Source organism: Oryctolagus cuniculus, chromosome 20 (genome assembly GCF_964237555.1).
Source record: "Oryctolagus cuniculus chromosome 20, mOryCun1.1, whole genome shotgun sequence".
NCBI classification, from domain to species: Eukaryota; Metazoa; Chordata; class Mammalia; order Lagomorpha; family Leporidae; genus Oryctolagus; species Oryctolagus cuniculus.
This window is the reverse complement of record NC_091451.1, coordinates 34,311,853-34,324,665: the sequence shown is the minus strand read 5'-3', so window position 1 is coordinate 34,324,665 and position 12,813 is coordinate 34,311,853. Positions and strand designations below refer to the sequence as shown.

Genomic DNA, 12,813 nt, shown 5'->3' with positions numbered 1-12,813 from the left:
TTCCAAATTTTCTCTGCCAAGCATGTATTTCATAAGATGAAAATATTTTTTAAATGTGTTTTTTCCATTCAAAAAGAAAAATAAAAGGAAACCCATGCCTAGACACATGACGGTAAAACTGCAAAACAACAAGATCTTGAGAGCAGCCCGAGAAAAGGAACAGATCACCTACCAAGGAATGATAGACAATTAGAATGACAGAGGTCCACACAGTAACAACGGAATCCAGAAGACAATGGGGTAATATATATAAGGTGTTGAGAGCAAATAACTTAAACTACATTTGGGCATCCAGCAACGCTACTACACAAAAATGAGAAATTAGAAACAGTCACAGGTAAACAGACTAATGGGAAATTTACCACCAACAGTTTTTTGTTCCAGAGATTATACTTCAAAAATAATTCAAAATATTGGAAACTGAGGACATTCAAATAACACTCATGACAATGACTAAAATGATAAACATGTAAATAAATCTAAATAAACACTCTCCTGGGTAAAATATACAAATGGTGTTCAATTTATGTTTAAATTAAGAGACTTGGATTTGTCATAGTGAGTAAGATCCCACTCGGGACACCTGTATCCAGTACCAGAGTGCCTGGGTTTGAATCCCATTTACACTAATTCATTTCCTGCAAAAGCAAACCTGGGAGGCAACAGAAATTGCCTCAAGTGCTTGGGTTCTTGCTACCCACCATGAGAGACCTGGATTCCATTCTCAGCTCCCAGCCTTGGCCTAGCTCAGTTCCAGTTGTTGGATGTTTGTGGAGTGAACCAGACTCTCCCCCACCCCCTTTTTTTTTTTTTTTAAGATTTATTTATTTGAAAGAGTTACACAGAGAGAGAAGGAGAGGCAGAGGCAGAGAGAGAGAGAGAGGTCTTCCACTTACTGGTTCACTCCCCAATTGGTCACAAGGGCCAGAGCTGTGCCTATCTGAAGCCAGTAGCTAGGAGCTTCTTCCAAGTGTCCCACATGGATGCAGGGGCCCAAGGGCTTGGGCCATCTTCTACTGCTTTCCCAGGCCATAGCAGAGAGCTGGGTTGGAAGTGGAGCAGCTAGGACTCGACCCCGGCGCCCATATGGGATGCCGGCACTGCAGGCGGCAGCTTTACCTGCTATACCACAGCGGCGGCCCAGACTCTCCCTCTTTCAAATTAAAAACAAAGCAAACAAAAAACCCTCATGATATTCAGTAAAAGCAGTACATCAAGAGAAACTGACACTTTAAATGTTTATACTGGAAAAGACAGAGAAATTGGAATTAGGAAATTATGGAAGGGGTTGCCGCCTGCAGTTGTCAGCATCCCATATGGGCACCGGTTAATGTCCTGGCTGCTCCACTTCAGATCTACCTTTCCACTATAGCCTGGGAAAGCAGTAGAAGATGGCCCAATTCCTTGGGCCCCTGCACCAGCTTGGGAGTCCCAGAAGAGGCTCCTAGCTCCTGCCTTCGGATTGGTGCAGCTCCAGCCATCGTGGCCAACTGGGGAGTAAACCAGCAAATAAAGACATCTCTCTCTCTCTCTCTCTGCGTGCAAATCTTTCAAATAAATAAATAAAATCTTTTAAAAAAAATTATGGAAAGAAATCTAAGAGCCAGTGTCATGAACGGCAGCTTAATCCTCTGCACTACAATTCTATCATCTTTATCCTCAATTCCTAATCCTTAAAGAGTTCTTTAGCTTAGTCTTTATTTTTTTCCCTAAAGATGCATTTATTTACTTGAAAGGTAAAGTTAGAGTAGGGAAGGAAAAGGAGTGGGGAAAAGAGACAGAGATACCTTCCATCTGCTGATTTACTCCTAAAATGGCCAGGGCTGGGCCAGGCCAAACTAGGCACTCAGATCATTTCCTGCTGCTTTACCAGGAATGTTAGCAGGAAGCTGGATCAGAAGTGGAACAGCTGGTACTACAAGTGGCCCTCTACTCTTCATTTCTAATTTATACTTGTAATTTTTCATATTTAATTTCAAAATTACTGTATTTTGTTTTTCATGTCTTATATATATGTTTTTAAATGTTTTCTAGATTACTTTGAAATGATCTTTTCTTATATCTTGGTATATCTTTCTAGCCTACTTTTCCTGAAATAATGCTATTTTGTGCTCTTTTCATTTTTTAACCTGGTCTAAGACTTGACCTGAATACTTTTTTGTTGTTCATTTTAAAAGATGCAATGTAAATAGCTCTTTTAATTTCTGAAAACTTCAGTTGCTTTTGTGACATTTAAAAAATACACAATCTTGCTTTGAGATATCCTAGTTCCATTTTCCTCCCCTACTTTTATATGATATTGTTTCCTTATCTCTATTGTTTCTGTTCCTGTTCCATTTGATTCTACTTCAAGAAAGTTCTTTTGAGATAGGGTTTGTCTCTGAAGGGAACTCTGGTACAACAAAAAGTACAATTTGCAGGGAACACACTGGCATATCCCATTTAAACCTTTGGCCTCACCTCCTACAGCACTGGGCAAATTCCCTCCCAGATTTCAGTAGGCCCCATTCACACTTTACATTTACTATCTACTAACCGACTGTATTGGGGTTTTCTTGTGCTCATGTCCATCATTTACAGGACTAAGCATACAATGCTGCATAACAGACAAAAAATTTTGTCAAAAAAAATGCATGATACATTTTGAAACCTTAACACCTTGAAGGACACATTTGAGAATTAAAAATGTATTCCACGGTTAGAAAAAAGTGTAAAGTAAGAAATCACATGATAAGCATATAGATTTTTTAAAAATCAGTTCTTAGCAGAAAAGAATCTCAGGAAAGCAGAATCTTCCTGATAGGAAATATAGAAGACAAATATAAATACAGAAGATAAACCGTAGTAAAGGGCTGTGCAGGCTCATGGGCCAAATAACAGAAACAAAATCCTGGCAATAGTCCTGGGAAACGAAGATGAAAGGGTCATGCTCTCACAGAGGAGCCACACAATGAGAGTCGCACTTTGCAAGTTAGAGAGGATGCTGTGGAGTTGAGAGAAGAGATGAGAAGATGTCAAAAGGTCAGCTGGAAGCTATCTGCTTCAGTATGTTATACACAAGGGGAAAAGTAAGGCCATTCAAAGAGATATGGCAGGAAAAAGGGAAGGGATGCTAAGAAGGGAGATTTAAAGATAATTTAAGATTTCAAGTTCAAGATTAGGTAGGATCAACAAATGGGGGAAAAGGAAGAGTACAGAAATGTGTGTCTTAAGGAGAAAGTTTTCTAAAGACCAGTAAAATTCTTGTTAATTACTAAAGCTGGCTAACTGTGATCAAGAGATTTCATTGTACTTGTCTTTCCAACTCTGAGAATAATGAAAATTTCCATAAATATAATTTTCAAGAAATTTTCTTAAAGGTATATACATGAGGCTGGCGCCGTGGCTCAATAGGCTAATCCTCCACCTAGCAGTGCCGGCACACTGGGTTCTAGTCCCAGTCGGGGCACCGGATTCTGTCCCGGTTGCCCCTCTTCCAGGCCAGTTCTCTGCTGTGGCCTGGGAAGGCAGTGGAGGATGGCCCAAGTGCTTGGGCCCTGCACCCCATAGGAGACCAGGAGAAGCACCTGGCTCCTGCCTTCAGATCAGCGCGGTGCGCTGGCCGCAGCACGCCAGCCATGGCGGCCATTGGAGGGTGAACCAATGGCAAAAGGAAGACCTTTCTCTCTGTCTCTCTCTCTCTCACTATCCACTCTGCCTGTCAAAAAAAAAAAAAAAAAAAGTATATATATGAACCTTCCTCGTGGTCCATTCTCATTTTGTTTGTGGATTTAACAATCAATTTTCTTCCACAGGTTAAAAAAAAATTCATAATACCTAATGGAAAATACATGTCACAAAGAAAGTATACTAGAGAATGAAATATAAATGATTACCTTGACTTTTTTCTATATTATCTCCTTTTGTTTCCTCTTCTTTCATGGGGGGACTTATTCTGGGGATCCTGCTTTGTCCTTGAACCACTTCTGGTAGCAATTCTTCTTGAGAGGTTCGCGTTCTGGGAGCAACTGGAAGTGTCTGTTTCTGTGGAACTTTTATATAAAAGCAAAAAAAAAAAAAAAAAGCAAAAATACATGAAAACACAACAGCAAACATGACATATTAAACATTAATACCCTCTCTGGTCAGAACAAGAGAGTCTCAAATTACTGCACAGACATCACCTCATTTTCTCTGCCAGCATTCCTGACTTATTACCCACAGGTATGCAAACATTGTGTATGCATTTTAAGCCAAATGCCATGAATGCAATACAGAAAATTTGTATTCATTTTTAAACTAAATGCAGTTTAGGCTCTTTTACCAATTTTTAAAATATATTTTAGATAACCTAGGTGAAGAAAAAATTTCAACACATTTTTCATTTTCTATTTCTTAAAACTTGGGGATCACCAACTATTTTAATGGTGGGATATTTCAAGGTCATAGAAATTCACTACATTCCTCATTATTCTAAAGAATTAATATTGCTGAATAGAAAAGAGAATGTAAACAAGGGGCCGGCACCATGGTATAGCAGGTAAAGCCACTGCCTCCAGTGCCCACAACCCAAATGGGCGCTGGTTCGAGACCTGGCTGCTCCACTTCTGATCCAGCTCTCTGCTATGGCCTGGGAAAGCAGAAGATGGCCCAAATCCTTGGGCCCCTGCACTCATGTGGGAGACCTGGAAGAAACTCCTGGCTCCTGGGTTTGGACTGGCACAGCTCCAGCCGTTGTGGCCAACTGGGGAGTGAACCAGCAGACAGAGACCTCTCTCTCCCTCTCCTTCTCTGCCTGCCTTTCAAATAAATAAATCTTAAAAAGAGAGAGAGAGAGAGAATGAATGAATGAATGTAAATAATACATTACTAGGTCCAGTGTTGGCTTCACCTGATAATCCTTATTTTTTCTATATGCCAAACCTGCTTAGTTTTATGTTCAAGGTTAATTTAGGGATGAGGAAAGCAGAATCAAGTGCACAGATGACTCACAGAATCAAAAACCGTTGACTAACAGATTACAGTTTAGGAACAGTGTCACAAAAAGACACACAAGAGAATGGACAACCAGAATAGTGCTGTGAGAACATTTACCAAATCTAAAGCAAAAATTAAAAAGTATAAAAAATGAGTGGGTAATTACCATTAACATTTTAAATTTGTATGTGTTGGTTACAGTAGCTGGGATACAGAATGCAGACTTTAATGAAAACACAAAACAGTACCCACATTTAGTCTACATTTCTGAGTGAGCTTTTAGTAAGATCAGTTTGTGACTCATCTCTTTTGTTTTAAAAATATGTGGTATCTTTATATTCACTCATTCAGGTTTTCCACTAGGACCAGAGCAGGAATATCCCAAATGAGTCAATTCTCTGCCCTATATATTTTTAGGTTCTAATTTATAAGAAAAGAAACCCAACTTTTTATATACTAGTTTTAAACAAATTCTCCAACTACTTATATTATTCAGTTTTGCTCCCTTTTATACATCATAAGTTTCTATCTAAACTGCATTCCACAGTGCTCAAAGAGCTAAACTCCACCAACAGTTTCTCAAACTGGTCAAATCTCATTTTAAAACCGTTTCCTCTATAGAAGAACCTAATCTTGGTCTTGACATCTGACAGGCACTTTTATTCTCTCTCAATTTAGTAAGTATTTTCAGCTTCCTCAAGAGTTATAGAACTCTTATCTAGTGCAAACATAATACACTTAAATTACCTGCAGAATAGTTAGTTGTTTTTGTTACAGATTCTTGAGCTTCAGATATGGCCTTCAAAATTAGATTCTTGTTAGCTTGTTTAGAAGGTGGAAGAGAAGGTCTGAAAGAGTTAAGAAAGGTATTTTGCTTTTACTACAGCCTTCTCTACATTTTCAACAGGCTAGCTGTAGTTTTCAGAAAATGCTAACCAGACTGGACCTTGTAACTTCCTAAAATAATAAATATAAATTGTTTCTTTCTCCCCCATCGTAATAGCTTTTAATATTTCCTGCAATCCTCTCCAAAGTTAAGCAGTTTCTCTCATTAATGTGCTATTAATTGATGTAAAGTGTTTCTCAAAAGCCACTAGCAAAGTTTCACATTATTACATTAAATTTTTATTTTCATGATTATCCTATTCAAGAAACCCAGAAGCTTCCATCAGGCAGTTAGAGATTAATATACAGCAGGGTCTGGTACCTCCTCTCAGGCTTTGCAGGCACTGATACACTGCTGGAGACGCTTCCTGTCCGGGAGCCATAGTCATCATCTTCTTCCTCCTCTTCTCCATCAAGATTGAATTTTTTTACTTTAACAACTGAACTTACCACAGGCAACTTTCTCTTCCGAAAGTTTTCATCCTGCAATCAGAAATTTGTTTACCTAGTCTTGAAAAATAAAGTTCTACCACAGAATGGTTCTTCCAAACCTTATGAAAAAGTCACTGGGTATGTGTTTCTTATGAAAACATAGACATTATCCTTAATAACCAACCTTCAGCTAAAACAGAAATTAGAGCTTTACAAATTCATTTTATAAACAGCTACATACAGCACTGTTGAGGAAACTAACAAAATGAAGTTACTTGATTGCCTACTAGTAACCATCATGAACAATCCAAAATGAACTAAAAATTGTTAAGGAAAAAGTAAAGCTCTATCAAATGCCAAAAACTTGAAGAGGGTATCGGGGCGGTGCTGTGGCATAGTAGGCTAAGACTCTGGCTGCATCACCAGCATCCTATATGGGCACTGGTTAATGTCCCAGCTGCTCCTCTTCCCATCCAGCTCTTTGCCTATGGTCTAGGAAAGCAGTGAAAGATGGCCTCAGTGCTAATGCCCCTGCACCCGCATGAGAGACCAGAAGAAGCTCCTGGTTCCAGATCAGCCTATTTCTGGCTGTTGTGGTCATTTCGAGAGTGAACCAGAAGATGGAAGACCTTTTTTTTTTGGGGGGGGGGGGGGCTAAAGGTTTATTTATTTATTTGAAAGAATTACGCAAAGTTGGAGGGAGGGAGGGAGGGAGGGAGTCTTCCATCCACTGGTTCACTCCTCAACTGGCCACAATGGTTGGAGATTGGCCGATTCAAAGCCAGGAGCCAGGAGCTTTTTCTAGGTCTCCCATGTAGGTGCAGGGGCCCAAGGACTTGGGCCATCTTCTACCGCTTTCTCATGCCATAGGAGAGCTGGATCTGAAGTGGAGCAGCCAGGACTTGAACCAGTGCCCATATGGGATGCTGGCATTGCAGGAGGTGGCTTTACCTGCTGCTATGCCACAGAAGACCTGTCTGTCTCTCCCTGTCTGTGGCTCTCTCTCTCAAATAAATAAATACCACATGGCATATATGAAAAAGATTAAAAAAGGTCTACAGATATGATATGAAATATCTCCAGGGAGGTAGGTGTTGTGGTACAGGTCTGTCCTTTCTGTCACTCTTTCAAATACTAAATAAAGAGGGACTGGCATTGTGGCACACCTTAAGTTGCTGCCTGCAAAACCAGCATCCTGTATGGTTGCTGGTTCAATCCTGGCTGCTCCACTTCTGTTCCAGCTTCCTGCTAATGCACCTAGAGAAAGCAGCAGAAGATGCCCCAAATTCTTGGCCCCCTGTTCCCCATGAAGACCCAGATGGAGTTCCAAGCGCCTCTCTTCAGCCCGGCACAACCCTGGCTGTTGCAGCCATTTAAAGAGTGAACCAGCAGATGAAATCTGTATCGCTCCTCTCTTTGTAATCTGCCTTTCAAATAAAAATGAAATATTTTTTTCTTAAATATTTATTTGAAAGTGAGTTAGAGAGAGGTAGAGGTAGAGAAAGACAGAGATCCACTGGTTCACTCCCCAGATGGCCACAACGGCTAGGTCCGAGCCAGGAGCTTCTTCAGGAACTTCCATGTGGGTGCAGGGACCCAAGACTTAGGCCACCTTTCGCTGCTTTCCCAGGTGCATCAGCAGGGAGCTGGATCAGAAGTACAGCAGCCAGGACTCAAATCAGCGCCCTTATGGGATGCAGGCAGTGCAGGTGGTGGCTTTACCTGGTACACCACAGCACCAGCCCTAACAATCAAACCTTAGGAAAAAAGAAAAAACAAAGAATCAATCCCCAAAAGTCAGCTTTGAAGAAGAAACTCAGAATCTCTGGTGTTTACAAGGAGATCAGTTTAAACTTGTAATATATGCTTACTTTATATACTACTTAGTATCAAAAACTGCCTATTTTCAGCCTAGCAAGCTAGAATTTAATATATACAAACCTCAATACCCATTTTTTCCGAACTATTTTTGAAGAAAGGACTGTAAGTCTCTTCTAAGCTGGAGAGTACTTCTGGCTCACACAAACGTCCTGTTTCATACACCCGGTTGTTCTGTGCATCAAGTTGCTTGCCAGCATGACCACTGTTCTGCTGCTGCTGAAATTGCAACCTGTTTAAATGAGCACCACCATCTGAACTTCGACTTGCAGGTGGTCGGTAAATTTCAATAGAAGGACGAGAAGAACCATATGTAAGTGTCACTGTTGGTTTTTTCTGAGATAAGGGATTCTCCTGCACAAAATTGAGGTCTTCATCAATGAGATCATCTGGTTCTGGCTTAATATCAATCACATCTTCAGAGGGAGCTGGCTCCCTCAGAGGTTTCACTGTTGACATCAGTCGGGTTGCAGCTCCATCGTCGTAAGTCTGCCTATTTAAAAATCACATAAAACATAATTACAATCAAATTACAATACCTACATCCAAATCTTCAATCTTCACTTTAAAATTTTCAATGAAAAAGTCGATTCTTCCTTTATATATTCAATCCAAAACTACTCTGAAATTATTCATACTTTAAAAGTTGATTTCCCACATTTGAGATACAAGATACATACTGAGGTCTTATCTTTTATTCAAAAAATTGCTCAGAATCACTTCACTATAAAGCTTGCTAAGAAAACAGCAACGAACACATATAAAAACTAATGTAAACATCACACTCATAGCTGTCTGCTCACTACAGACTTATGTAACACGCTTACCTAACAGTAGTTTTCTGCTCCTGTGAACTTGTAGAAACTCTGGAATCTCTTTTTTCAGGTCTACTGCTGGAAACGGCAAGAGGTGGCACAGTAGCTTCATGCCTTCTCTCATCTCCCCGACTGAAACTGCTCTTGGTTGAAGGCACATTACTATCGAAGATATTGGTATCAGAAGACTTTAGACTAGAAGGTTCTAGAAAGAAAAAACACATGGTATTTTTATTTGTATTACTTTAAAGAGCTTTTCTTCCCTCATGACAAGCTCCAAAGCTTTACATGTTTATTGTAAAAAATATAATACCTCAAAGATGATTAGATGATTTTTTGGAGAAAAAGTACACACATTTTGGAAACCTAAGGCCATATATACATAGTGTGTCTGTGTTCAAGCTATTCTTCAACATTATTTTTCACTGAATATTATTCCCTACATGATTTATTCAACCTATTAAAAAGTAACTTTCAAACAAAATCTGAAACATCCTTGAGGCTACATCTCTGCACACATCTAGAATCATTTCTTTAGGGTTGCACGGCTCCCTCCTCCCCACTTATATCATCTCTGAATTCTATTTGCTGCTCTTAAATTCATAAAAATATCTGCTTCCTAAAGAAGCTCAAATGAACCACTGTTTTCAAAGTTATTTTTTTTCCAAAGCAGTATAAGTAACCTTGGGAAGAGAATCATGCACAATTGCTATCAGGAATTCCCCAAAAAACACAATCTTACCAGTTGTAACAGAACGAAGTTTATCTAATACACCATGAAGCCTAGAAAGAAATAAAAACAAAAATAAAGCCTCCCTTAAGATGTTTATTTCAGCTGTCACTCTAAATTTGATGAAATATTGATAAATGGTATTAAAATTAACTTGTTTCATATTTTTAAAAGCCTATATATGCATACTGTAGAAAAACTATTATTTTTTTCCCTTCACAATTTTCAACATCTGGCCTCTGCAAAAAAAAGGGCAAGGATATCAACTGACCACGGAATTTTTGCCAACAGAAAACATATGAATGAATATTCAGCAAAGTAAAGTGCCAAATCAGAGACAGTATCCCTTGCATACTAGTAAATGTTAAAGAACAATTTTATGGCAAGCTGACAAAGTTAAATTATTCCAATTTTAAATTCAAATTTGGTTAGTGTTCTGATTATTTAAGAAATGTGTCTAAAGTATGCCATCACGTTATCTAAATACTACTACGTCAGTCTTCCATCTTAGATTAGCTGGACTCAAATGCAAAGTAAGCCGATGGTTGAGCCAAAGGTTGGGTCACAAAAAATATGCATGAAACTAAACAAAGACTGTAGCTTAAATGAAAAAAAAAATCTTCACAGTAATGGTAATTTTCCCAACCCAAATCAGTGATTACTAACTTTTAAATAAAAGATTTATTTGAAAGAGAGAGGAAGAAAGAATGATCTGTCATCCACTGGTTCACCCCCAAATGCCTACAACTATCAGGGTTGGATCAGCCCAAACCCAGGATATGAAAACTTCATCACTCTCATGTGGTTAGCAGGAACCCAAGCACTTGGGCGAACATCTGCTGCCTCCCAGGCTCATTAGCAGGAAGCTGGATTGGAAAGAGAGATAAGACTTGATTCCAGGCACTCAGTTCGGCATATGGGCCACTTAATCTGCTATACCACAACACCTGCTCATTCGTGTGTGGAAGAGGTAGGGGAGCGGGAACTATTGTCTGGACAAATAGTAACAAGCAGGTTAGGTCATCCAAAGAGAAGTAGTGCATAACAACATCTAAGGACCACTGCATTCTACCAATATCCTTCAAAACCATGCAACATAAACTCAAATATACACCTAGTAAAGACCTAGTACCTCAAACCTGGTACTAGGACTTGGCCTTCTTAAAGTGAATGTTTTGGGGCAATATTTTCAACTCAAGGCATTTGTGGCTTTAAAAGGGACATTCACAAGTAAGGCAGTTATACTTAAAAATCCAGCTGCCAGGGTGGACATTTAACTGTGTGGTTAATGGTGCCTGCATTCCATCTTCCTGCTAATTCAGACTCAGAGGAGGCAGTGATGGCTCAGTGTTTGGGTTCGTGACATCCACAAAGACCTGGACTGAGTTCTTGGTTCTAGGGTTTGACCTGGACCAGCCAAGGCTACTGAAAGCATCTGAGGATTAACACCTAATGGAAGCTCTCTTTGTCTCTATGCCTTCCAAATTAGTTTTATTTTGTTTTGTTTTGTTTTTTTAAAAGAAAAAAGAAAGAAAGAAAAGAAAAAGAAAACACAATTGCCTATTTAAAAATTCTAACTTTAAAGATGATTGAGGTTTTCATCAAATAAAGAAAAATGAAAAAAGCTAAAAAAAATTTTAAAACAAAAAAACTTGCCCCATGAGTAACAACTCATTGGAAAAAGCAATACAAGAAGCCAATCCTGTCCAAACAACATCTGTAACTAGGTTTGAAGACAGAAAGGGATAAAATGTAGAAGTTTACAAAAGAAACCTAAGTACAACTGACATATACTAAGGAGTCCTATGTGCTAGCCATATTTACAGCACTTTACCTATATAAGATCATTCAATTCTCACAGTTCCATAAAGCAGGTGATTTGCTATTTCTATTTTACAGATGGAGAAACTAAGGCAAAATGCAAAGCCAAGACTCAACCTTAGCAGTCTGACTAGAAAGGCTGTGCTCCCATGGCTCACATTGAACCTAATCAGACTGGCAAGACCTTCTTTCCGAACAGAACACCTATTCCTAGTTGGGCCAAACCTTGGTTTGAGGCATACATATTCAGAAACATACCACACAGTGAATCGAATTGTGTTGTTCCCTAGAAACAGGGACAGGTCCTCTGTCATTTGGTCCTGACTTTTCTTGTTGGCCACCATCACCATAATGTAATCAGGAAGTTCTTCATCTATTTAAAAGGAAAATAAAATACTTTCAGATTCTGAACATTTCTCCTGCACTCAATGTGCTTGAAAATATGCATTCAGCTTTAATTAGTATCTCAGCTAAGAATTATGTCCCATCATGTTTGGCTTAAAAATATATATATTATTTATTTGAAATGCAGAGTTAGAGATGGAGGGAGAAATAGAGAATTCATCTACTGATTTACTCTCCAAATGGCTGTCAACAACAAGACTGGGACAGGTAGAACCCAAGAGTTTCAGCCAGGTCTCTCATGTGGGTGGCAGGGTTGGTATTTAAGCCATCCTCCACTGCTTTCCCAGGCACATTAACATGGAGTTGGATCAGAAGTGGAGCACCCAGGACTCGAACTGGTGCCCACATGGGATGGTGGCATCAGAAGCAGCAATATTTTATTTATTTATTTTTTATTTTTTATTTTTTATTTTTTGACAGGCAGAGTGGACAGTGAGAGAGAGACAGAGAGAAAGGTCTTCCTTTGCTGTTGGTTCACCCTCCAATGGCTGCTGCGGCCAGCGTACCGCGCTGATCCAATGGCAGGAGCCAGGTACTTACCCTGGTCTCCCATGGGGTGCAGGGCCCAAGCACGTGGGCCATCCTCCACTGCACTCCCGGGCCACAGCAGAGAGCTGGCCTGGAAAAGAGGCAACCGGGACAGAATCCGGCGCCCCGACCGGTACTAGAACCCGGTGTGCCGGCGCCGCAAGGCTGAGGAATAGCCTAGTGAGCTGCAGCGCCGGCCCCAGAAGCAGCAACTTAAACCACTATACCACAACTCCAGTCCATGGCTTTTTCTTTTTTCTCTTCATTCACAATATTTTAATAACTAAAAGGATGGGAATGAGGGATAACTGACACAAAACTAGACATCTGAATTGTGGAATTAAAAGTGGAGGTTGGGGGGCC

The 12,813-nt window shown here is 39.7% G+C and overlaps 1 protein-coding gene across 20 annotated transcripts in view; it reads right to left on the bottom strand.

The window, feature by feature from the left end:
- Nucleotides 1–12,813, bottom strand: part of ZC3H14 (zinc finger CCCH-type containing 14) — a 44,989-nt gene that overhangs the window by 24,235 nt on the left and 7,941 nt on the right. For 12 of the 20 annotated variants that reach the window (XM_051826171.2, XM_051826174.2, XM_051826178.2 and 9 more), the window contains 7 exons: nucleotides 11,776–11,890; nucleotides 9,709–9,749; nucleotides 8,979–9,171; nucleotides 8,215–8,644; nucleotides 6,164–6,324; nucleotides 5,704–5,804; nucleotides 3,876–4,031 (listed from right to left, as the gene is read on the bottom strand). In XM_051826171.2, coding sequence (XP_051682131.2) covers nucleotides 3,876–4,031; nucleotides 5,704–5,804; nucleotides 6,164–6,324; nucleotides 8,215–8,644; nucleotides 8,979–9,171; nucleotides 9,709–9,749; nucleotides 11,776–11,890 — 1,197 coding nt within the window. The remainder of the gene's footprint in view (nucleotides 1–3,875; nucleotides 4,032–5,703; nucleotides 5,805–6,163; nucleotides 6,325–8,214; nucleotides 8,645–8,978; nucleotides 9,172–9,708; nucleotides 9,750–11,775; nucleotides 11,891–12,813) is intronic. The other 8 variants (XM_070065498.1, XM_070065499.1, XM_070065504.1 and 5 more) reach the window with 1 other exon arrangement.